Consider the following 26,601-nt stretch of genomic DNA (forward strand, 5'->3'; position numbering starts at 1 on the left):
TGTGTGTGTGTGTGTGTGTGTGTGTGTGTGTGTGTGTGTGTGTGTGTGTGTGTGTGTGTGTGTGTGTGTGTGTGTGTGTGTGTGACCTCTCACCCAGTAAACAGGGACAAAACACCTTGGGGCCCAAAGCACCACAAAACACAAACACCCAAAAGATACATCAAGAACATTTTGCTTCATGAAAATATATATACTCCGTGAAAATACTGATAACACAAACCTTTGTGTTATCAGAGTATGTCCAATTTGCAATAGTTTTCCCTGTATAAATATACCCTCCCTGAGGCCAAACAAGAGCACATTTACCTGATAAAGTTAGATAACACCAAATTTATGCATGCATGATCACCATCATTATTTAATAGCATTTAGTTTCTTAACAGTGTATTGTAACATAGGGAACCATTGCAGTTTGGGTCACAGTAAAGTGAAATATTCACTTGTCACCTGTAATATATCCTCCAGCTGTTCTCACTCGTGAAAGACAAAGAGATTTTTGTTCTATACTTAAGTGGCTTGGGGGGGAAATATCCATTAAAGGTCCCATGGCATGCTACTTTATGGATACTTTAATATAGGTATTAGTTGGCCCCTAAGATAGTATTTGAAGACGTTCGGGAAATTCAGCCACTTCGACCCAGTCGCACATTGATCTTTCCCAAAACACGCCATTTCGGTGTCTGTAGCTTAATGCAAAAATGAGGAGGAGAGAGACGGGTCAAGGCAGAGGGTGGGGGTTTTGGCCCTGAGCAGCTTGCGGCCACGGTACCATGCGCTCTGTTTACAGTGGATGTATCGCAATGGCGAGGCTCACACAGCCTTTGACCGTGTTCTGTAAATATTCTAGAGCAGGGGTTCTTAACCTTTTTGACCTTGAGGCCCAATTTTTAAAGTACAAAGTGGCCCGGGGCCCACTAAATATTAACACTGTATAGGTTTAACTGACCTCACTCTCGGTTTAATTTGTATTCAATAATAAACCAAATCCACGTACTGTTTAACAAGCAAAAACCTTGTAAAATAAAATGAAATGATAAAATGGGATCATCACAAAGACTTTTATTAAACATGTGTATGTAACACATACTGTATCATGACACTGAACAGGCTGATAATTCCTGGACCAAATCAGGCTGTGACAAGAAAATTTTCAAGAATCAAGTCAGGATTTTTAATAATAATTAAAAAAAAAAGACCAATATTAGGATTTTACTTTAAATTAATAAAAAAAAAAAGAAAAAAAAAAAAGGGGGTGATAAAATAAATGCATTCAAATAATATAAATCTATTTTTAAATAAAATAAATAAACTGTAAATAAAATTGAAATAAAGTGCAAATGAAACTATAGCCTTATAATCTGCAAAGCCATTTGAAAATTGCTTCAGCAGTCTCTATTTTTTCATGACAGAAGAATCTTTATATCTGTGACAAATGAACAACGACACAAATAATAACAACAATGAACAACAACTCCCTTTTTATCTTCACCTCTTAATGAGACACTTGAGCCTGCCTCTGAGACATAATCAGATCCAGTCTGGGCGGAATGGGAGAAAGGCTCACTCTCAGAGTAGCCTCCAGCGTTGCTCTGAGTCTGTTTCGGGCTTTGGTCTTAGTTGTGGCCACAATGGAGAACCCTGATTTACACAGGTACGTAGTTGTGAATGGGAGCAGGAGTTTCACAGCCCTCAGTGCAAGACATGGGTACTCCTTTGAGACTGCAATCCAGAAGGAGCCCAGGTCCAGTTTGCCCCGCTGCAGCTTTAAAGTGCTGTCAGTGGAAACGTCCAGAAGCTGGGATTCCAGGTGTGAGGGCAAAGCAACATCACTTGCAGTGGGATCCAATGCAAATGGGTCCAAAATCCACATGTTTCCCTTCGTTTGACAGCATTAGCCCACACTCCACACACTGGGCTTTTGGCACTGCCTCTGTTCCTCCATTTACAAAACCGTATTTAATGAAGTCGACATTGTATTTCCGCAGGATGTTCGTCGTCATGTTTTCTTTTAAAAAACGTATCCATATTTGCCGCAGCGAGCGAAGAAGACTCTTCTTCTCTGTGTATTCGCGCTTCCTAAACAACTGCGTGATGCATTACCGCCACCGCGTGGTCGAAAACGGCATTGTAAGTTACTGAGCGTCTCATGCATAACATATCTCTGTCTTCACTTGATAATCTACAAAGTCCCGCGGCCCTTGGGGCCCACAGGTGCAAAACTGAAAGTTTTTCGCTGCCCTCTAGGGGGCGCTGACGGCCCAAGTTTGGGCCGCGGCCCTATGGTTAAGAATCACTGTTCTAGAGCACTCCGGATGCTCTCGCGGGAGTCCTTGAGCTCTATATCTAAATAATATAAAATTATGCATCGATATCTATATCATAAAATATATATTATCACGGCCAAAAGCTGTGTGCGCCTCCAGACGATATTATGAATCTCAAACGAATGCGTCGGGTTCTCCGACGTCTCTGGTTCTTCCACTTCTATCAGTCTGACGTAAACTGAACCGCGACATGGAGGAGAAAGGGATTGTCGCCCTCGATTGTCTTCCGTCTGAGCCCCGCTGCCCGCTGACGAGGCCCCACCGCCTCGAAAGCGGGCAGCGTGCCTCGCGGCGGTGGTGCCTCACGGCTGTGGTGCCTCGCGGTGGCGGGCAGCAGGCAGCGGGGCTCTGGCGGGAGACATCACGGGCAACAATCCCTTTCTCCTCCTTGTCGCCGTTCATGTACTTCAGGGAGTCAAAGCCAAAGTGCCTTCCCCCAAATTCTTTCTCAACCATTGCTGAGATATCCCCCACTACGAGTCTCGTTGTGGAAATACCAGAGACGTCAGAGAATCCAACGAGTTATGCGCCATTACACCAACAGCAGAACGGTCATCCAAATAACAAAGTAGTGTACAACAGTCGTAGCTCATTGTCTCATTGGCGGGCCGAATTCTCTGGGCGGGAAGAGCAGAGAAGGGGAGGTAACCCCCACGTGTGACGACATGCGGGGAAAAATTCTAAATCGGCGCATCTAAGCATTGTTTTTTCAAAGGCAGAACAGGATAACTATTGCTCGTTTTACACCTAACGCCATTTCTAGCTACTGGGGGACCGTAGTTCTTGGAATCCAAGATGGCAGAATGTTAGGTTGTATGTGAGTTTGTGAGTTTGTCTCTCTGTCTGTGTTCATTTTTTGCGCTATTTTGTTTCTACTACTCATTGAGCACACTGGATTTAAGGATATTATCATTCATCACATGAAATGAATGCAGACTACCTGGACTCTGAAGGGCTAGAACAAAGGCAGCAGTAGCAGCCTTGTTAACTCCCAAGGCCTCAGCAGCAGCAGTAGCAGCCTTGCTAACTCCCAAGGCCTCAGCTGCAGCAGCAGTAGCAGCCTTGCCAACTCCCAAGGCCTCAGCAGCAGCAGCAGTAGCAGCCTTGCTAACACATCAAGGCCCCAGCAGCAGCAGTAGCAGCCTTGCTAACACCTCAAGGCCCCAGCTGCAGCAGTAGCAGCCTTGCTAGCACCTCAAGGTCCCAGCAGCAGCAGCCTTGCTATCATCTCAAGCCCCCAGCAGCAGCAGCCTTGCTAACATCTCAAGGCCCCAGCAGCAGCAGCCCTGCTAACATCTCAAGGCCCCCGCAGCAGCAGCTAGCATAGTAAACTCAGTAATTTAAAGACAATGGCATTTTTCTTAACTTTAGTTTGTTCACATTGTTTGTTTGTTGAAATTTTGGGACCTGACTCCAAGGTATTGCCCCTTTGTGAGTACCACTAGCTATGTGTCGAGCATGCAAGACACTTACTATAGTGGCACTAATGCTAATGTTGCCGGGCATTTTCAGCAACCACAGTCTGATTTGGTTTGGGCCTCAAACCTGTGGTCGGACCCACCTAGGGACTTACCTAAACTTCTACGTTGTTTTACTTCATATAATCTTACTCTTTCCCTTAAGGAAAGGCATTGCCTGGCTTTAACACATGAAAAAACTGCTTCAAAATGTAATGTGAGACGAGGAGTGATGATTGTACTACTCTTACTTCTGTCTGGAGATGTGCAATCAAACCCTGGTCCTGAATTGCAATTTATCCAGACTCCCGCTGATTTTAAATTAATGTCTGGTCTCAAATGTATTCATCTTAATGTGTGCAGCTTAGTACCAAAGATGGACATGGTCAGAATTTGGGTTAGATCAACAGATGCAGACATTGTGGTCATCTCAGAAACTTGGCTGACAAAATCTATTACAAATGAAGACATTAGCATACTCGGATACAATGTTTATCATACTGATAGGCCCAAGAAAGGCGGTGGTGTAGCCATTTTCGTTAAATCAAGATTTGATGCTTCAATTGTTCTGTCTGAGTCTATCTCTAAGCAATTTGAATTTTTGGCATTGAAGGTGGAAATAGCAAAGTCCCTCTCTATGACTGTTGTCGGGTGCTATAGGCCTCCATCTGCCACAAAGGAGGCATTATCGTCATTGCAGCATCTTTTGTCCAAATTAAATTATAATGAGCTTTTAATGGCTGGAGATCTGAATTGGGATTGGCTAAATGCAATTTCGGATTAATTTAAATCTTTCTGTTACTCTATTAATCTTATCCATCTGGTAAACCTACCTACAAGGCCAAATCTTAAAAATTCTGAAAAGTCCACTTTGAATGATCTAATTCTCACAAATGTTCCTCATAAATTCTTATCCTTGGGAGTTTTCTGCAATGATTTGAATGATCATTGTGTTGTTGCTACTTGCACGGACACAAAAATCCCCAAACGTAAACCACGCATTATTTTCAAGAGGAATTTAAAAATATTTAATGAACAGGCTTTTCATCATGATTTGTCTTTGGTAAATTGGGGACACATAGGTATTTTGCTGGACGTGGAGTTAGCTTGGACATTCTTTAAGGAACACTTTGTGAAAATTGTAAATAAACATGCCCCCATCGGGAAATTCAGGGTTAAGGGACGAGATAATCCCTGGTTTTCCCCAGAGTTGTCAGATACCATCCATCGACGTAATGTGGCATGGGCCAAAGCCAGAAAAAAGTGATTTTGCCTAAAGGCTAAATCTGAATATTATTTATCTGTCACAACTGAGAACCTTAATAATCCACAGAAATTTTGGAAAGTAATTAAATCTATATCTGTAAGTAAAAGTCCTCCGGCTCTTCCGATATTTGTTCTAAAAGACTCGGTCCCAGTCTATGATAGAACTGAGGTTCTAAATTGTTTTAACAATCATTTTGTATCATCTGGTTCTTTGTTTGATTCTACGGGAGCTGCCCCTGTGTCTCCCTGCACAGAAGCTCCAAGGATTTCAGGAGAACCCTTTAATTTCTTACCTTTTACTGTGCAGCAAGTGCATCAAGCCCTCAAAACGTTGGATAGCAGAAAATCCCCTGGACCTGATTCAATAGAGCCCTACTTTTTAAAAATAGCAGCTAGCTTTAATCTCTCAATTGAAAACAAAGAAATTCTGTTCGGAAGTCAGCTGTTTGGAAGTCAGCTTTTGTTACCCCCTTATTAAAAGGAGGTGATCCAGCAGCTTTAACCAACTACAGGCCAATATCAAATCTGTGTGCCTTTTCAAAAATTCTTGAATCTCTTGTGTGTGATCAGTTAAAAGAGTTTCTAACCTCCAATGATCTTCTCTCAAAACTGCAATCAGGCTTCAGGAAAAAACACAGTACCATCACTGAAGCTACAAAAGTGATCAATGATATATTAGTTGCTCTTGATAAGAAGCAGCACTGTGCTTCACTTTTTATTGATCTGTCAAAGGCTTTTGACACTGGACCATGCTGTTTTAAAGCATAGGCTTTTTTGCTTGGGTTTGTCAAATCATGTAGTTTCCTGGTTCACAGATTATTTGAGTGACAGGACTCAGTGTATCAAATATGATGGTCTGTGTTCTGAATTTGTGAGTGTCCACAAGGGCGTGCCACAGGGTTCAATATTAGGACCCCTCTTGTTCATTATGTACATTAATGATTTGGGAAAAAACGTGTCAGATGCTAACATGCATTTTTATGCAGATGACACAATTATTTACTGTTTTGGATCAACTCCTGCTAGAGCTGTTGAATCTCTGCAGAAAGCTTTTGATGTAGTCCAGCACACACTCCTGCAACTAAAATTAGTCCTCAACACTGAAAAAACTAAACAAATGTTGTTTTCAAACTCTAAGAAAGTACCTCAAACTGTCCACACAGTGTCCACTCTTGAGGGAAATGTCATAGAAGTGGTTCATATCTATAAATATCTTGGTGTCTTGATTGATGACTCCCTTTCCTTCAAACCCCACATTGACAATCTTGTGAAGAAATTTAAACTTAAATTGGGCTGCTTCTTCAGGCACAAATTTTGTTTCTCTTTTGAGGTGAAAAAGCGGCATTTTAATTTCTGTCTATATGTTGTGAGTGTAATATTGTGAGTGTACATATGTTATTTGTTGCTGCCTCTTGGCCAGGACTCCCTCGAAAAAGAGGTTTTTAATCTCAATGGGACTTTCCTGGTTAAATAAAGGTCAAATAAAAAAAAAAAGTAGTCAGGCTGGGGGAACACATATTAATGTTAGAAAACCTCATAAAGTCAAATTTTCATGCCGTGGGATCTTTACAGAACAGATGAATAACTACTAGTGTAAGATGTGTAAGAAATTTCACAAATCTTTAGTAAAAAATAAAGCATAAAGAACAACAAAACAAACATCTCTCTCTCGCTCTCTCTCATTCTGTCTCATTCTCTCTCTCTCTCTCTCTCTCTCTCTCTCTCTCTCTCTCTCTCTCTCTCTCTCTCTCTCTCTCTCATTCTGTCTCTCTCTCTCTCTCTCTCTCTCTCTCTCTCTCTCTCTCTCTCCCTCCCCCCTCCAGGATGAGTTGGAGGCAGCCAGGAAGTTCCTGTACTATGAGATGGGCTACAGGACTCGGTCAGAACAACTCACGAAGACCTCTGAGATCAATCTGGACTACCAGGAAGTAGTCAGGTACTACTTCCTGTCCGTCTGTCTCTATTGTCTCTAGGTGACCTTGGGTGTCTTGAAAGGCGCCTCTAAATTAATGTATTATTATTATTATTATTGGCGTGTCGGGAATCCCTCACTCATTCACTATATTGTGCACTATTTGGGGCGTCACATTTTTGTGGTACTGTTGGAAACCAAAGGGTCCAAACCAGGATCCCTATATAGTGCATCATTTCATGTCTAAAATAAATATGAAATCATAATTTCGGGCCCCGAGGGTTGAGTGTTTTTGGTCATAAATATACCCGTCTTAATATCTGTCGGTCTGTCTTTATATCTGTCTATATATGTCTGTAGTTATTTGTTTGGCAACAATACTTTAGCGCTAGTGTCATGTTTGGACCACAATACAAAGGTTTGTTTGGCCTACTCTCCCTCCAGGCTAAATTGCTGTGTGTGTGATTGACAGGTACAAAAACCGCTTCCACAAGTTTGACAAGGAGAGCAAAGGATTCATCACAACGGTGGACGTACAGAGCGTGCTGCAGGTACCACCCTGGGTTTCACTTTCTGCACTTCACTCTTTGTTTCTTTCCTCTTCATTTTCTAGCCTCTCTTAATCTTGTTTTCTATTGTTTCTATTTCTTTTGTCTTTCCTACTCTCTTTCATTCACTCACTCACTCACTCACTCACTCACTCACTCACTCACTCACTCACTCACTCACTCACTCACTCACTCCTCTCCTCTTGTGTGGGGTCTCTCTCTCTCTCCCCCCCTTGTCTCTCTCCCTGTCTCACTCTCCCTCTCGCCACTTGTGTGTGTGTGCAGAGCATCAACATTCAGATCGATGAGAACTCCCTGCATGAGATCCTCAGCGAGGTGGACCTCAACAAGAACGGACAGGTGGAGATCGACGAGTTCCTGCAGGTAGGTCACATGACGAGTCCAGTGGTGGAGCATTTTTAACAGCCTGGGTTAGGGGTTTGAATCTCTTTGTAGTTCAACTAGAGGAGCAAGGCATCGACACTGCCAGGGTTAAGGGTTTGAATCCCTGTGTAGCTCAACTAGAGGAGCAAGGCATCGACACTGCCAGGGTTAAGGGTTTGAATCCCTGTGTAGCTCAACTAGAGGAGCAAGGCATCGACACTGCCAGGGTTAGGGGTTTGATTCCCTGACTAGCTCCACTGCTGGTGCTGAGATGGTAGGCCTCACGGTGACGTCATACGCTGGATCAGATCTAATGGGTTCACCCGCATTGCTCGCTCCTCTTCGTTGTTCCATTCACTCGATGGGTGGTGCTCTCCCTTCGTCTCCGTCTTTCTCACTTCAAAACCCTGCAGGCTCACGTTGTGAAACCGCCCACCTCACTTTCTCACCCTACGCCTCTCTCCATGTCCAACTCTCTCGGCGACCAGCGGGTCCAGCCTAATGAAGCCTATTCGTTTTCATTTTCGTAACGAGGGACTAAGGGGGATCCACCATCTCTCTCTATCTCTCTCCCTCTCTCTCTCCCTGTCTCTCTTTCTGTCTCTTGTTACCTCCGTGTTCAATGGCAGGTCTGGAGTATATAATCATTACAGGAGAGCTTCTGATGACAGACATCCACCCCTTCCCCCCCCCCCCCGTCACACTGTGAGTTAGCCTTCATTAGCAGATGTCTTCACCGCACCCCCCCACCCACTTGCTGTCTCTCTCTTTCTCTCTCTCTCTCTCTGACTCTGTATCTCTCTCTCTCTTTGTCTCTGTCTCTGTCCCTCTCTCTCTCACTCTCTCTGTCTCTGTCTCTCTCTGTGTGTGTCTCCCTCTCTCTCTCTCTCTGTCTGTCTCTCTCTCTCTGCCTCTGCCCCTCTCTCTCTCTGCATCTCTGTCTCTCTCTCTCTCTGTCTCTGTCTCTCTGTCGCTCTCTCCTTCTCTCTCTCTCTCTCTCTCTCTCTCTCTCTCTCTCTCTCTCTCTCTCTCTGTCTCTCTCGTTCTCTCCTGGGTGAGGACCATGCGACCACAGACCGGGTGTAGGGTCTCGGACCCCGAGTGACGCTAAGAGGGGCGTGGTGGTCTTTAACAAAGTCCCTTTGATCTGTGTCAGCAGGGGATGTGTGTGACTCCAGTGACACTAACGAGTCTCGTCAGAAGCTCCAGACACGTCAGGATGAACGTTAGGATGGGTGTTAATGAACTAATAGAGCAATGTAATTTAGTACAAAGTAGCTAATGAACCACAGTGAGTGACATGGTTCATTAACTTGGGTCATTTGTGTATGTGTTTTTGTGTGTGTGTGTTTTCCCTTGTGTGTGTGTGTGTGTGTGTGTGTGTGTGTGTGTGTTCCTGTGTCTGTTTGTGTATGTTTTTTCCTGTTTGTGTGTGTGTTTGTGATTCTATATGTATGTGTGTGTGTGTGTGTGTGTGTGTGTGTGTGTGTGTGTGTGTGTGTGTGTGTGTGTGTGTGTGTGTCCCAGTTGATGAGTGCGGTGAAGAAGGGCCAGGTGTCTGACAGCCGTCTGGCCATCCTGCTGAAGACGGCTGAGGAGAGTTTGGACTTGAGGGCGCCCGTGTCCGTAGACCGCAGCGGGGGCGGAGTCTAATCGGACCACGCCCACTCCCTAGACCACACCCACCTTCCTTTCCCTGTTCTTGTCGTTTTTGTCAACGCGAGAAAGAAAACGACAACGACAACAAGAAGAAGGTAGGTCGTATGGAGATGAGACCCATTTCAATGACAATGCTGCAATCAAGGGACGCAGCCGTGGTGATTTGTCTTTGGCCAAATCAAGCCCAGGCTCATAACCACGAGGGGGCGGTTACTGTGTGAGAGAGACTAATGTCCAGTGATCAACAAATCCGTCTCCGCTAGTGGTGGAGAGTCGTACCTGGGGCCGGGTAAGGGCAACTGATTGCCGCTTCACGACGTTGATTGACGCCTCTGATCTGATCCATCTCTGTCATCCACCAGGCCGCTGGCACAGTTCCCGCTTCGTTCTGCTTGTGTCTGTTAGTCGTTTTCTTTTAACTTTTATTTGGATTGACGTGATTTGTTGTCGGCTTTTCTAGATATGTTGCTGCTGATGATTTACGCCATGTTAATCTCGAGTGAAATGTAAGAAGGTATTTTCATTCAATAACACTGCAAGACTGTAACCGTTTCGAGTGCTTTCCACATACATGCGCCGATTCCGGGGTTATGTCTCACCAGGGAAGGTGGATTCATTCATCCCTCTAAACGCAAAGGTTTCTATTGGTCATCAGTGCTAGCCTGTTAACTAGCCCCAGCTCCTGTTCATGGCTAATGTTAGTAGCCATAAGTGTCTTGTTGGAGTTAACTCTTTTTTGGAATAGCAGTGACAATATGGACTCCTTTCTGGAAACTACAGTTCCCACTAGTAAAGCGATACTTGGCAAATTTCAACACATTCAGAAATCATTTGGTAATTAGCATCCACTATCCATCACAGAATTGCAAACCCTTTTCATTAAAGTTAGATAAGTTAAAGTAAGGATTAGGATTTGTCATTGTGGGGACTCTTTTATGTTTGAGACACACCACTTACTTGTGGGGACCAAGGCCACACCTGGCCCTGCAACTAGTGCTTTCTAAGACTTTCTAACGCCATACACGCACTCCTGCCTTTCTATTGCACTACTGCCCGAGTCCTGCTGGGAGAAGGTTTACAACACAAGATTTCCCGCTTTATCTTTGCTCTTCAGAGTTTGGAAAACAAGATTTTTTGTCGTCATAACCGACGTCACGCTCCTTTTATAACAGATGTATAAACTCTTACTCTCGCTCACTTCTGAGACACACTCGGAGTGTACTTTTTATATTTACCGGGATCAGTGACGCTGACGCACAGATAACTGAATCACAAAGGGAGACGTGTGGGGTGATGGGATCTGAGTGATTCTAAAAAAAAATAGTTGGCTTGAAAAAATCTGTTATGTGTACAGATGCTTTAGCATAGGGTTCTTCGTACCAAAATGTAATATATTTTATATTTATATTTTAACATATTTTATATTTGAATCTTTGTCGGAGTGAAGGGGGTTCTGTAAAGGTTAACAGCAGATACAGGAAAGTGTATGAAAAACAAGGAGACCAAAGGTTAATAGCAGATACAGGAAAGTGTATGAAAAACAAGGAGCCCAATGAACTGTAAATTATCTGTTTTATTGAGTCCTATGTGTCGCTCGGTTTGGTCTTAATCTCTCAAACGTAGTCTTTTACGTTTCAGTTATTTTAAGTTGGATGCAGTCAATGAGGATACAAATTGGAAAGTAGCGATATGAATGTATGCAATGTGCCTTTATTTGGTCAAATATCAGATGAAATGTCCCTACTTTCACTGCTTTACTCCGTCTCACTCTGTGAAATTCAATTAGCATGCAAAGATACTAATTGAATATATATATATATATTAGTGCTGTATTTTTTAATATTCTAAATATCCCTTGATTTCGTGCTGCCAGACTTTTAGTGAGATCAGAGAGTTTTGAGAAGGACAGTAATAAAATATATTTGGTAAGATGGATAGTCCACTGGTCCACTTGACATCGGGTAGGTGCATGACAGTGGTAGGCCTACCGTAAAACTTCAATAGCCCAGGCTTTTATTTGTTTCAATCACAGAACTTTCGAACAAAACCCTTGCTCCGCATAGATGGGAAATATTAATTATTTTAAACCAGTATGAATATTCCTACCGTACATAGGCCTATACACATAACCAGGCTATCGAAAAAGGCCCACACACGCACACACGGTGGCGGAGTGGTAATCGGGAGAGTTGGGAGAATTCCCAGCCGGCCGTTAACGTTTCGGGGCTGTCGGGCTGATTACTGCGGGAAAAACAATATTGCGTTTGTAAAAGTTCCTTGCAGCGCTGTCCGGCAGCCTGAGCTGTGCGCCCGCAACCTCTCACTCACTCAACAGCCGCATCACTAACAAATTGTCAACGTCGCAACCAAGTCGATTTTGTCTAGAGAGGAGTAACTGGGCGGCCCCTCCTGAAGTGGTACAGCCCAAGTGGGCCTTGAACTGCGATTGGTCAGAAAGACGTAACAGCTAATGACAACGTTGAACTCTTGTGCAGGCTCGAACAGAGTGACACACAAACAAGCACACACTATTACAGTTTTTTTCACCCGCTCCGTATCATTGCTTGCCCCACGAAGTTTGTGCGGCGTGCTTGTTGTTTTGTTTCCGGTGTTGCTAGATCCGTTATGGTGTTGTCATTTTTCTAACGCGACTAGTTGTTGCTAGACAGCAGGTGAAAAAACGACAAAGTTTGCCAAGCCAAAAGAGTGTTAGTCGCGCGCTAAAAAAATTAACGCCGTTAAAATTGGTTTGCATTAAAGCCGTCAATAACGCTTTAAACTGACAGCACTAATGTATGTATATATATATATATATATAATGGATATTATCTAAAAGGATTTATGTGCTGTTTTGTGTGCAGAAGTCGGCTCGGTTCTTGCCACGTTTTGACACGTTGCCATGGTAATAGAAACAAAGTTAAGCTATATTTTTGTGATATAAGAAGCATTCATTGCTCTTATGGTATGGAATAATGTTAAAGAAATGCCACTGAATTAAGGTTCAACACTCCATAAATACATGGGGGCAACACCCCATGTCAATTATTGTGCAAGTTTAGGAATGAACAGCTAAAATGTGTAGTGGTGCGGCCACACCAGACGCGTATCTCGCGTAATTTTTACGCGAGATACGCGCGAAAAATGTTGCTTGACCATTTTGTGTCAAAAATGGTCACATACGCGCAATATGCGCTATACGCGCATACGTCACTCGCCTAGATGAGTCCATGTCCATGCAAGTGAACGGAGCGTTCCCTCTTCGTCATAACTATCAAACCAAACATCCTTCACATTCACCGAGCGAACATTACGAAAGTAAAATGCACATTTCTCGCTAAAAATGTTTCCATAAACGCATTTAATGGCGTAACTATGTTACTATTTCCACCCAGAATAAAGAAAGTTGTCGGCCGTGGCTGCGCTGGAGTCCGAGGTAGGAAACCCCAACGCCGCCGTGTTTGGGTGATAGAGTTTAGATCGGGTTAGATTAAATAATCTCGGATATAAATAACAATAATCGGGTTAAATAACTTCACATGGTGTGTCTGGTGTGTTTCCCAGCAGAGAAATAGTCCGCCAAGACGTTGAGGTTGCTTAGTAACCAGAGACTCTGTCCATGCAAGTGAACGGAGCGTTCCCTCTTCGTCATAACTATCAAACCAAACATCCTTCACATTCACCGAGTGAACATTATGAAAGTAAAATGCACATTTCTCGCTAGAAATGTTTCCATAAAAGCATTTAATGGCGTAACTCTGTTACTATTTCCACACAGAATAAAGAAAGATGTCGGCCGTATGCTTCTGTCCAAGCTCACTACTCTCTGCCAGTGACGTCGGGTCAAGCTCAACGCTGATTGGGCAATGCGTGTCTCGTCAGACGCGTATCTCGCGTACTTCGCGTAAAATGTTCAATTTTTTGAACTCTTGAAATGTACGCGATATACGCGATATACGCGCGTATAGCGCGTAAATATACGCGCCACATACGCGCTATACGCGCGTAAAATGTTGCTTAATACGCGTAATACGCGTAATACGCGCGTAAACCAATGGTTCCCTAAGGAAAAAAAGGCGATTTCATACGCGAAGTACGCGAGATACGCGTCTGGTGTGGCCGCACCTTAACAGATTTTTTTTTTTTATAGAACTGAAACTTTTATCCTGTTTAAAATAATCAAATGTATGTTCGTCCACTGAAGCGTTTGAGATTTTATTAATGTTTAAAAATAAATAGAATTTACTAGCATGTTTGGCATGAATGTTAAGCTGTTGAGCTAAGCTCCCTTAACAGTGACAATATGTTTTTTAATTGTTATTTTATGTACAGAAAAGAATGGTGTTCTGATGGTGTCTCCTGAATGCTTCTTATGTGATTTAGACAGGCAGCAGTGGGTTTATAATTTGTTCGGACTGGGATCTGTCTATTCTGTGTGGGGGGGGAAACACGCACACACACGCACAGGCACATACACATATTATAGACATCTACGTACAGACACACACACAGGCACACACAGGCATACACACACACACACACACACACACACACATACAGGCACACGCACACATACAAGCACACACATACAAACACATACACACGTAATTGAGTCGGCCTTACCAACTTTGCAGCTGAACTAAATTCTGTGTATCGCTCTGTGGTCACACGGGTGTTTTGGCACAATAGCGCAACATTGAGGACCCATCAAACTGCCAACAGGAGGCGTTGAACTATAGGCTGTGGGTACGGGACCCGAACACAAAACCCCAATGCTTGATTGTCTTGTTAAGGATGTAATTCCACCCCTCCCCCCCAATCCAGTTTAAAAGAGATAATGTTTTCGCCGCCTGCAAGAATAATGTGAGTCGATCTTCAGGAAAATGAAAATAAAACATGCAATTATCTTATTAAATGTATCTAGTTGCCTGCAAAGCTTTGTGCTGTGTTTTTCCTTCCCCTTCTTCTCTTTTAGCTGCTCATTGTTCCGTGGGTCCTGGCCGGTCCATCCTTCTGAGGCCAGAATAGCTTTTATGAGCGTGGAGGTGAAGAGGCGACAGGGAGGAAGAGAACCCGATCCTAATCTCCCCTCCGCCTCACTCCTGTTCTGTTCTCTTCACACCGACACTCTAACACACACCACACACCAAAACACACCACACACTGACACACACCACACATCGACACACACACTGACAAACACCAACACGCACCACACATCAAAACACACTGACACACACCACAAGCCGACACACACCACATAATGACACACACCAACACACTTCACACACGACACACACCACAACCAAACACACACGTCACCAACTGACGCACACCACACACAACACATCAACACACACCACACACACTGACGCACAGCACACACCGACACAAGCAACACACGATACATACCACAAGCCAACACCGACACAAGACACACCGTCACACACCGACGCACACCACACACCAACGCACACCACACAACACAAACCGGCGCACACCACACACTGACACACACCACACACAACAAGCACTCTCACACAGACCATCACACACTGACACACACGTCACACACCACCACCGACACCTACCGTCACACAAACCGACGCACACCAAACACCGTCACACACAGACACACACCGTCAGTCACACACAGTCACACAACGACGAACACCACACAGACGCACACCACACACACCACAAGCCGACACACCGACGCAAACCACACACCGACGCACACCGACACACGCGTCACACACACCACACACCGATGCACACCACACACCGTCACACACCACACACGACACACACAGACACACACTGTCACACACGACACACACCAACACACACCACAAGCCGACATGATATATATAGGTATATATATAACGATTTATATAGTGATATATATATATATAACCATATATATGAGATGATGATGAGATGAGATTAATCTATCAAAAGCTTTTAGCAAAATGAGATGCAATTGACATACCACCAGAAGTGCAAAATAAGCATTAAAGGACAATTCCGGTATTTTGACCATTGAGCCCCCTTTCTGGTTTGTTTAGGATGAAATAGAGTGGGTGACACCGAAATTTGAACTATTAGTTCTTTCTCGGGTATTTGGCTCATTTTGAATCGCTCCTGCCTGCTTCACAATGGTTGTCTGTGTGCATACACAAACCTGTCAACCCAGCAACCCTAAACGTTCGTTTTCAAAAATGTGCAAGTAACCGAGTGGTTAGTGGCATTCGTGAAGTTTTAAAAAAAAATATCGGCGCAATATATGGTTTCTGTCGTGTTTTTTTGCACATTTATCGCCAGTTGATTTCAGTTGGAAGACTCATTACTGCACGTTGATATTACTCCGCCGAACCGGAAGGGTGGGCTGTTTACGTTGGTTTGAAGTCTTGTACCGTGAGCACCTCGGATTAGGGAAAATCACATAGAAAATCACTGAAAATGGATTATGAAAGGTGGCTTCTGGAGGACGCACTCGATTTTGAGTTTGACGGCAGAGGATATCGTTTTGAACCAGAATTCACCCAAGAGGAGCTACGTGAGATGGAGGCTAGGGCTACGGAGGCGCCTGAAGCTCCGGCTGAAGCGGTCCCCAGGATCACGGGAAATTGGTGGTGTGCCTGTGGGAAGTTCAGGCAGATGCAGACGGAAGCCGAAAGTAGGTGCTGCACGGGGTGGGACCTTTTGCGGAAGTTTATATGCGGTTGTGAGGTATCTGAAAAAATAGTTCCAATTAGCAACTAACACGGATGGAAACCATATATTGCGCCGATATATTTTTTTTAAACTTCACGAATGCCACTAACCACTCGGTTACTTGCACATATTTGAAAACGAACGATTAGGGTTGCTGGGTTGACAGGTTTGTGTATGCACACAGACAACCATTGTGAAGCAGGCAGGAGCGATTCAAAATGAGCCAAATACCCGAGAAAGGACTAATCGTTCAAATTTCGGTGTCACCCACTCTATTTCATCCTAAACAAACCAGAAAGGGGGCTCAATGATCAAAATACCGGAATTGTCCTTTAAATACCAAAATACAGGTTGAGTACAGTATTCTGGGCAGTAAAAGACAATATATACAGTATATAACATATAATGATATACATAACGATATATATTTATGACGATATATATTGATATAAATGACGATATATATATAACGATAAATATAATATGTATCACGATATGTATTAATATATATAACCATATATTTAATCATATATATATAACGATAAGGAACACATCATCAGACGTCAGACAGAAAATACTTAAATCCAACGCTGCAAGGTCATTACTATTTTAAGAATGGGCTCACACACTCACACCAAACGCTAGACTGGGAAATGCTGGACAATAGGTTGGGAAATGGGATAGAGATCTCGGTGAACAAGCCGTCCTCGCCTGGGTAAAGGTCACGGCGTGGTGTTGAATTACACTCAGCTGCAGAACCTGTCGCCGGCGGAGACGGGAGAGAATAGGGGGGGGATGGGCGGAAGGAGGAGGGATGCAATTAATTGTAAATGAGTATGATGGGACAAATCTGCCGTATGAGAGCTAATTCTCTTATTCTCGGTTGGATTAGGGTCTTGAGCCCTGGTGGAGGTGGATGGTGTGGTGTTGGGGGAGGAGGTGGAGAAAGAGGTGGTGGTGGAGGTGGTGATGGTGGAGGATGTGGTGGAGGAGGTGGTGGTGGTGGAGGTGGTGGTGGGGCTGGTGGTGCTGGAGGTGGTGCTGGAGGAGGTTGTGGTGGAGATGGTGGTGGAGCTGGAGGTGGTTGAGGTGGTGGTGGAGGTGGTGGTGGAGGTGGTGGTGGAGTTGGAGGTTGTGAAATATGGAATATTGATTGAGTTAATCAGCTGTTAATAGAAGGAAGACGTGCACAGAATAACTGATTAAGATCAAGATATTATGTTGGTAAACAACACTTACATTCTGTCCGCATCGGCAAATTCAAACATGAATACACGCATCACGTTGACAAATGTCCCGATAACAGGAAGTGTGCGGGATAATCATCTAAAAATAGGCCTAGGGATAAATGGAAGAAACTCCTAAAAAACTAATTTGCACACATCATCCAACAAAGCCATGGATAATGGTTGGAGAGTTGCACGTTGCCAGGCCTGGTCCCAGTGCATGTATTGCTAAGCGGCGTGATGGCTCAGTACCCATCGAGCTGCACAAAGGGATTAGAACCCCCATCCCCCTTGTGTCGATGACGGAATAAACATGCTGTCTGTGGTGTTTATCCGGCGCACTATCGTGACTATTTCAGTGTTTCATCAAAGACACGTTAATTATTTGGGAGGTGGAGAAACATCAACAAGCAAATCCACCCCCTCAAGGTTCTGGATAGCTCCCCCGTGGAGGGTTAGTCAATAGATGCACGCAGTAATTAAGATAATAACGTTAAAAAACACACAAGGAAATATCATGCCATCGCTCTCTCCCATCTTTCCAGTCACCAACGGTCTCGTAATTATGATGATGCTTTGATTGGCTTTAATTAGCACCGTGAGTTAAGGGTATGGCTAAGAGCGGTGGGATTCAATGGGCTTCATAACGATTACTGGATCCAGGAGGCATCTGTCTGTCTGATGAACAACCTCAAAGCACAGCGACATAATTAACCGTAAACGTGACATGAATCATCCGCTCGGATCCGCTTGAAGTAAAATTGAAAGTTTGAAACATGGATTGATGAGCGGAAGAGGGCGGTAAGGGGAAATGGAGAATGAGAAGGAGATACAGGCCTTCCATAGGCGAAGGAGACGAGGAGAGGCTGGTAAATCAATGCAGAAGAGTTATTGTAGGTCTATGGAGTGGAACAGAGACCTTTCATATCCGATAAGCCTGCGCTTCGGTCGTCACCACGGCAACCACGTGGTCTGGAGTCTTGAGTCTATCGCATGAGGAATACAAAGTGAATTGATTTGATTGAATGTTGTCTCCGGTTATTTCCTTATTAATTATTCAGCAGCTGAATCTGTGAGCTGAATATATTTGTACGAAGAGACATGCCTGTTGCGGGTTGAGAAAGAGGTCTTCAGGCCTCGACTGGAAGCTATTGAGTAACTTTAGACCTTTTTTTAACCTATTTAATTCATGGCATCTTCTTGAATAACCCTCCATTGGATTTCCACTTTTAATGAAAGTGGATAAAATGAAGGATGGGCTTCAGTAGTGATCACTGCCTGTCATGAACAGAGAAGTAATTCTGTATTCTGAAATGTGAAAAGGTTCCCTGAACAAAAGCCTCACCCAACATGGTAACAAGTTGTTTCCTGTGTGGACAGGAAAGACATGTCACTCAACCAAAACAATGAAGGACTGACAACAATGAATCATCTTTAGAAATCCTAAGAAAGAGGGGAAAATAAATAACTGCTCCAGCCCCATCGTTCCAAATACTTTGAATACTAATTATTAATTTCAGATGACAATGAAGTGCTTTGTTTTGCTGATAATGCGGTGGGGTGGTGGGGTGTAATCCCGTGGTCGTGGGTGAACTAGACTCAAAGAAAAGGGAGCCTAGATGACTTCCCTCAGAGCCTTGAACCAAAGCACTTTCAGAGAGTAGCATTCTTACAAACGTTCTGATATGTTAAATACAAATATTACATTTTCTGAATACGTGTCACTGACTCATTGCCAGATAGAAATACAAACACTGACAATTTATTATGACTATTAAAGGGGAACTATGCTACTTTTTTGGATTATTTTACCTTTATATAACAGGGTAAGAGTCATTGTAATGCTTCTATAACACTTTATGGGTCGATTGGTCGCTATTTCGACTCCCCCTAGCACATCTTGGCGGAAAAAGGGAATATGCAAGTTTCTGCCAGCGACCCGCTGCCCACTGTCGCGGGATTCTCGGGTCTCACGATGCACCAAATTGCTTTATGGCAATACAGACCCACAAACACGGAACCGGCTCGATATAAACGATATAAAGTGGCGAAGGGATTTTTACATTCATCATGGATCAGCCGACTAAAAAGAGACAGAGAAACCCAATGTCGGAGAAACAGAAGAAGAGAAAAGGGACACTGACCGGCAGAGAGGCCAGACACGAGTAAACGTTGGCCGAGCTTCTCAAGAATAGCGTGAACTGAAAGAAAAAGACTGCAAATCGGATGCCATGTTGCAACTTGCCATGGCCGTGTTGCTCTTGAAATTGTACGTACCCTTGGGTGAACTTTGTCCTCTTTGTATTGTGGCTTCTTGATGTTGATAGTCTCTGTAAAAATGTGTTTGCTCGACCGTTTTATTGTGAGCCCTGTATGTGTTCTAGCTAGCTGGGTTGTTAGCATACTCGCTACCAAACAAGTTTGTTTTCATGTTTTGTTTTGCTGTTCGTCTGTCTCGCCCCCTCGTCACCCAGATACAGGCTCAATCCCCGAATCCAGGTTCTTATTTATTTAGATCACTAGTCCACTATTCGAATGCTTCAGATTTTTCTAAGAGTGCATAGCCTATCATGTGATATGTCCGGCTTACCATATAATGCAGTACCCTGCGCGAGAGCTGCTAGTTAGCACATATTCGTAGGTAACAGAACTGTTGCGATACGTGAACCTCCATTATAGCTTTAGCCATGTTATTCCTTTGGTATAACATGGTTATACCCAGTTCCCCGCTTGTAAACATGTTTGTAACAAGATTGCTTTGTATTTTTTCTTAGTTACAAGCGTTGGCAAACAGCATTGTAATGAGGCTTGAGGCTTGATGACCCAAGACGGCTTGCTTGCCTACCCCAGTTCAGCAACCACCCACATCCAAACTTGTGTGGGTACAAGTGTCACGAGGAAATCGAGAGAACCCTCAAAAAGATGTTACACAGCCGTAAGGCAAAAAACAAACCATGAAGAAGGAGTTTGTTTCACTTGCATTTCTTTCAATATCCAAAATAAATATTTATTTTGTTGAATAAGTGTGTATTATTGAACAAATGAAAGAAAGATGGTGCAAACCTCTGTTATTTAAAAAAATGGAAACATTTTAATACCATATACAATAATATTTATTGCATGCATGCATTTACACGTAAACATGTGTCCCTAACCTTCCAGACTCAGCAGCATCTGCCTGTGACAACTCTCCTGCGGGGACTAGCAACAGCATACCGTCTCGATCTCTGAATCCATTTCCCTGTAATTCCGTACACAAGTGACGTACTTCAGCAGATACATAAATGTACGATTAGTGCGCAAATTGTTCATGCTATCGTTATGTATTATGTTATCCAACACTCTTACAATGATCCTTCTGTTCAACAACCAAAGATAAAACTATTCTAATCTAGGATATAACCTCTCCCCGTCAACTATAAAAAAGGATGGGTTTATTGTAACACATACACCATTTCAAAATGTATAACCTTGTCTACGCTTTTTTTTTCTTTTTTTTCTACCTCGGACATGGCTCAACGCATTCGCCGGTCTGAGTACCAAATGTGTTCGGCTGCCAGATCCAAGTAGGTCTAACTGCAGCCGGAGCCACTTGCCAAACACGCCCATTGCTCTGCCAAACACGCCCATTGCTCTGCCAAACACACCCATTGCCCGTTCTATGGTGGCCATCATGGGGGAAAACAATAAACAGCGCCACAGCGCTCCATTCACTTTGCACAGCGCTCCATTCACTTTGCGTAGAATGCAAACAAACTTAATAAAAACGTAATAAAACATGCCCTTCATAAATACACGTTACTGTCTTTAAACAGAGCTCCATTCACTTTGTATAGAATGCAAACAAACTTAATAAAAACTTAATAAAACATGCCTTTCACAAATACACGTTACTGTGTTTAAAGCCACGACTCTTGTCTGTCTATACGAGCTGTTTGTGTTAAAAAATAATCCACCCATTGACATCTTAAATGTCCACTTTCTGTCTCAGTGATGGATTAAAAACACGACTCGTTGAGACCCCTAAGTCCCTTCCCATGAATGGACCTGAGTCCCTGCCCCATACCCAAATACCTCTACTAAACATATAGGGGTCTCAAAGTTTTCCTCCACTTCTGTCATGTAGGCTACTGATCCTGGTGCCTCTCTTCTTATCCACCGTTTCCTTCGTAAGGGATCACAGCTTTTTCTTAGGTTTACAAACCGTTTTAACATTTGAATAACATTTATTGAGTGTGCAGCTTAACACACAACGGGCCCTATTTAACGGTCTGAAACGCAAGTGGGAAGCGCAAAGCGCAAGTAGCTTTGTGGGCGGTTCTACGGCGCTATCGCTATTTTACAGGCGGATAAATGACGCTTGCGCCGCGGCGCAAGTGTCAAAAGGGTTGGTCTGAAGCAGCCTAATTACCCGTAGGTGTGGTTTGGGCGTAACGTGCAACAAACCAATGAGAGTGCCAGCTCCCATCCCCTTTAAGAGCCATGAGCGCATTTGAATCGGACGAGTTGATATTTTGACAGCGCGTCTGCAGTCTCCGATGAGACAGATGCACATGAATTTCAAACTGCAAATGGCTTAGTTTATTGCCAAATAATATGGCCTAATTCACACATGGAAAAAGGGGTTTTCTTCCACAACTTCAGAAATACTGAGTCCTCAAATAAATTTCGGCAAAGAAAACGTATGATAGGCTATTTAACATATGATATGCGGTAACTGTGGTTCTATTTAATGATATACGCAATACATTATAAACATTGTTTCTTATGAGTATTGTATGCTATCCTAATATGCATGTGTCCCCGCGGTAATAGACATTGCCATTGATTGTATTATGCGTTACGTGTTTAGTTTGCCCAAGTGAAGGAGTTCAAGTACCTCGGGGTCTTGTTCGCGAGTGAGGGAACTATGGAGCGTGAGATTGGCCGGAGAATCGGAGCAGCGGGGGCGGTATTGCGTTCGCTTTACCGCACCGTTGTTACGAAAAGAGCTGAGCCGCAAGGCAAAGCTCTCGATCTACCGGTCGATCGTCGTTCCTATCCTCACCTATGGTCATGAGGGTTGGGTGCAACCCGGTATCACGCGATTGCGTGCTCATGCGCACGAACGTTGATCTATTGAAGCGTGTTCCAGAGTACGATAGTCCAACTTTTTGCGTGCTACACAGAACGAAATGTAAACCAATGCTTTCTGATGGGAGTGTTGTCAGACAATGAACGTGCTCCACAAAACGGTACGAGAGAGAGAGAGAAAGAGAGAGAGGGAGGGACAGAGAGAGAGAGAGAGAGAGAGCGAGAGAGAGGCTTCAGAAAGGGTGTGCGCGGAAAGTACAGTGCACCCTAGTTATGTTTATGCCAAAACCACAAATGCTATATGTATATATATATATATATATTGCCTAATTATATATATTGCCTATATATATGTATAGGCTATATATATAATTAGGCTATAATTATATTATTTAGCGTGTAATGAGACAATCTATAGCCAAATTGTCGAAGATGCCCGAGAATCTCCGGGGATATCAGCATGGGAAATCGGCGAATCAGACCCATGAACCTATAAAGAAAGACGTCATCTCAAGCGGGAGAGAACGTTTGCGGTGCTGGTTTGACTCACGTAAGTACAGTGCCGTGTTCCAATACCGTACTCAAAACGGGCTAATCGTGAAGTGTGGATCGAAGGACACTCCCCGTACTCAACGGCAGCCATCTTAGCTACGTAGCGAAAGAGGCGGAGCCAGGCTGAGCCAAAGTCGGCGCATTTCCTTATGGAGCTCCGTACAGATCATTCATTGTTGAAAAATGTCTGTGATAACTAACAAATTACAGCTTTTGGCCACCCGTTTCTACTTAAAATTGTCTGTGATAACTAACAATACGACAGCTTTTGGCCACCCGTTTCTACTTTCACCTCTGATACTGAGAAATTGTGACAATACACGGATATATTAAATGCAGGTGCGCTGCTCTGTAGGCAAACCGCAAAGGAAAAAAGGGTAGCTGCTTCATCTGTTCTTTTTAGAATTGTATGTCTTGATGTTTATTTTATCTAGCCATCTATTCTCTTGTTTTTGGCTATGTGAATGAACGTCCGCGTCGATGCCTCGATCGCAAGTCCAGTGTCGCGAGCGGACGTTGCCATGACATCTAGAAATAATAATAATAATAATAATACATTTAATTTAGAGGCGCCTTTCAAGACACCCAAGGTCACCTAAAAATCATACCGTATTTAATGGGTTGTAGTGAGTGTAACATAATTCACCTACAGTATTTTGTTATGTGTTGTTCTTTCAATTGTGTTAGGCATGTCGTTTACTATCTTGGTGGTTCAGGGATCGCTGTCCCTTTTAAGGATTACGAGCGTCTCATGAAGTCAGAGCCCATGCGGGATTTGTTTCCCTTCAGCACGTTTTGATTTCCTGTTTCTCTCTTACTAAATAAACGAGTCACACAACTGTGTGCTCAACGTGCGAAATTGTATCTCTCACTTATGGCAATTTCCACAGGGTTATCATTAATATTGATGTGTAGGGGTTGTTTATAACTCGTGAATAATATTGTTTAGACCACGGTCTGGGGGAATACTCTGATTCTGATTGGCTGCAGTGCGTGCATTAACTCCTGATATAGCCCTACAGACACCTGCTAAGTAGTTCCAGTCAGTGTTTAGATTCTCTGCCCGATATTTCCCACCACTATACTCGGGCCGGGCCTTTGATCGAGCGTTTTTATTTTTATTTTACCATTGGTATATTGGCCTAATCTGAGGAGAAATCTATGCCATAAACAGAAATATTATAGGCCTTTATTACACGGGTCTTCTCAATGCCGTGGAACGCTCCGTTCATGGGTAGTAGTCCGGTGACTTGTCTATCCCAGCGTCTTCCGTTGCTCAGCGACGTCACCGTCTTTGCGGACAAATTATTTCTCTGCTGATCAACACTACGAATGGCCAAAATACTTATCCCCCCCCCCTTAAATAAATACTATGGCAGAATTATTATTATTATTATTAGTATTATTCTCATTCAACTTGAACATGTGTTTTTACAGTAGAGTGGTGGAGGGATGACGTATGTTGGCCAACCCGGAAGTGAGCGTCGCCCTGGATTCCCTCGACAAAAAGCCAACGGGTTTTGCCATTGGATTTTGGATTATTGCTGAAACATTTGCATCTTTGAAGCACCTCCTCAAAAACTGAAAATAAATAAATATATAAAAATAACTGTGCTCCAAAGAACGAAATGTAAACCAATGCATTCTGAATGGGAGTGTTTCTCTGATTTTTCCATGCTACACAGAACGAAATGTAAACCCATGCAAATAAAGACTTCATGGTCATAATAATTTAAATATCATTAATATCCTGAGTGTGTAGGGTGGTATTCAATTTCCAGCCCTACAGGAAATGACTCAGCAAGTGCTCCATCTCGTTGCACCTGCACCCAGCGGCTCGCTTGCAAGATTTTGGCCTGAAGTTCTTCCCAGACCTACACCCTAGCCATCCAACATGCATATCTGAGAATCAGGCCTCTCTTTAATAAGGACAAAAAGTTATGAGAGAAATACACATGAACTTTTTGTTATCTCATAAGCGGCGTGGTGCCGGCTCCTTTTGACCCCAGACTTCAAAAACGTGGCCACAGGCCAGCTGTGTCTACACACCTTAAGCCACAAATGTACACCTCCATCCCACAAAAAATGGGGACTAGAAACTAACCTCTGTCTTATCTACATTTACTGTACTGTTGGAGGTCACGCCCCTTTTCCGGCCTTTTCGAGATAGCCAGGGATACTTAAATGTTTACACACATTTCCCGGGGCCCCGAGAACGACATATCCGAGATTTGGAGTTCTAGCCCTTAGAGAAAAAAAGTTTTCCCAAATGGACTGTCATTTGGACAAAGCCCCTCAGAAGTGTTGCCTGCAAGACCTAATGGTTCAGAATGTGGTGGAAAAACAGTTTTTGAGATAGGAAGGTCCTACCCCGAGGGCAGGAAGGGGAGGCCCTTCCTGCCTGAAACTTGGCCCAGTCGGACCCCGAGTGCAGGAAGGTGGGGCCTGGACTTTCATAATCTTCGCTTAGTGAATGTGAAGGATGTTTGGTCGGATTTTATGACGAAGAGTCATAATGTGAATGGGAATATTCTATAAATGTCTTGATATCATCTTTCGTCTCAACACTTCTGCTGCATCCGCTTAAAGTCTCACTCCGAGAACCTTAAAATATGAATCAATCCATTAGAAGTATGAAAATATCTTCCCGGTGTCGTAACAGAGCAAACAAGGTGTGCTTTGACATCTACGTTTCGAGGCGATTGCAACAGTTCCACACATGATCATATTTGAATATGTTTCGGGGTAGTAATTAGCTGTCGATTTTGGAGGCCTTTATCAATAATGACCAGCTATAGATTTGCTTCCCGATGGAGATTTCTGACAAATTACATGTTATTTAGCATCTACACGTTAAGCTGAGTCCAATGAGATCAAGCTCGCCCTCTTGCTACACCGAGATCATGTCCTAGACCTAGGTGTACCATGTAAAATACATGTTATCACCCGCATGCTTGGTGTCCTTGGACTCAGCTCAACGTGTAGATGCTAAATAACATGTCATTTGTCACAATTTTCAACCGGGAAGCAAATCAATAGCTGCTCATTATTGATTAAGGCCTCCAATTTCGACAGCTAATTACTACCATTAAACATGTTCGAATATGCTCATGTGTGGCACCGTTGCAATCGCCTGGAAGCGTAGATGTTGAAGGACACCTTGTTCGACCTCTTATGCCACCGGAAAGATATTTACATACTTCTGATTGACTAATGAATTGATTCAGCTATTCCCCCAGAAGTCTGGGGTCAAAAGGTCAAAAGGAGCCGGCACCACGCCGCTTATGAGATAACAAAAGTTCATGTGTATTTCTCTCATAACTTTTTGTCATTATTAAAGTGAGACCTGATTCTCAGATATGCATGTTGGATGGCTAGGGTGTAGGTCTGGGAAGAACTTCAGGCCAAAATCTTGCAAGCGAGCCGCTGGGTGCAGGTGCAACGAGATGGAGCACTTGCTGAGTCATTTCCTGTAGGGCTGGAGCC

At 43.5% G+C, this 26,601-nt stretch overlaps 1 protein-coding gene across 4 annotated transcripts in view; it reads left to right on the forward strand.

The window, feature by feature from the left end:
- The window catches only part of gpd2 (glycerol-3-phosphate dehydrogenase 2 (mitochondrial)), a 74,279-nt gene extending 53,769 nt beyond the window's left edge, over window positions 1–20,510 (forward strand). For 3 of the 4 annotated variants that reach the window (XM_030353457.1, XM_030353458.1, XM_030353460.1), the window contains 4 exons: window positions 6,871–6,983; window positions 7,432–7,510; window positions 7,793–7,891; window positions 9,419–12,488. In XM_030353457.1, coding sequence (XP_030209317.1) covers window positions 6,871–6,983; window positions 7,432–7,510; window positions 7,793–7,891; window positions 9,419–9,544 — 417 coding nt within the window. In that variant the 3' untranslated portion in view covers window positions 9,545–12,488. Of the gene's footprint in view, window positions 1–6,870; window positions 6,984–7,431; window positions 7,511–7,792; window positions 7,892–9,418; window positions 12,489–20,264 lie in introns of those variants that run through there. The other variant, XR_003976398.1, reaches the window with a different exon arrangement.
- The last annotated feature ends 6,091 nt before the right edge of the window (window positions 20,511–26,601 follow it).

The sequence above is a fragment of the Gadus morhua genome, chromosome 4 (genome assembly GCF_902167405.1).
Source record: "Gadus morhua chromosome 4, gadMor3.0, whole genome shotgun sequence".
Classification (NCBI taxonomy): Eukaryota; Metazoa; Chordata; class Actinopteri; order Gadiformes; family Gadidae; genus Gadus; species Gadus morhua.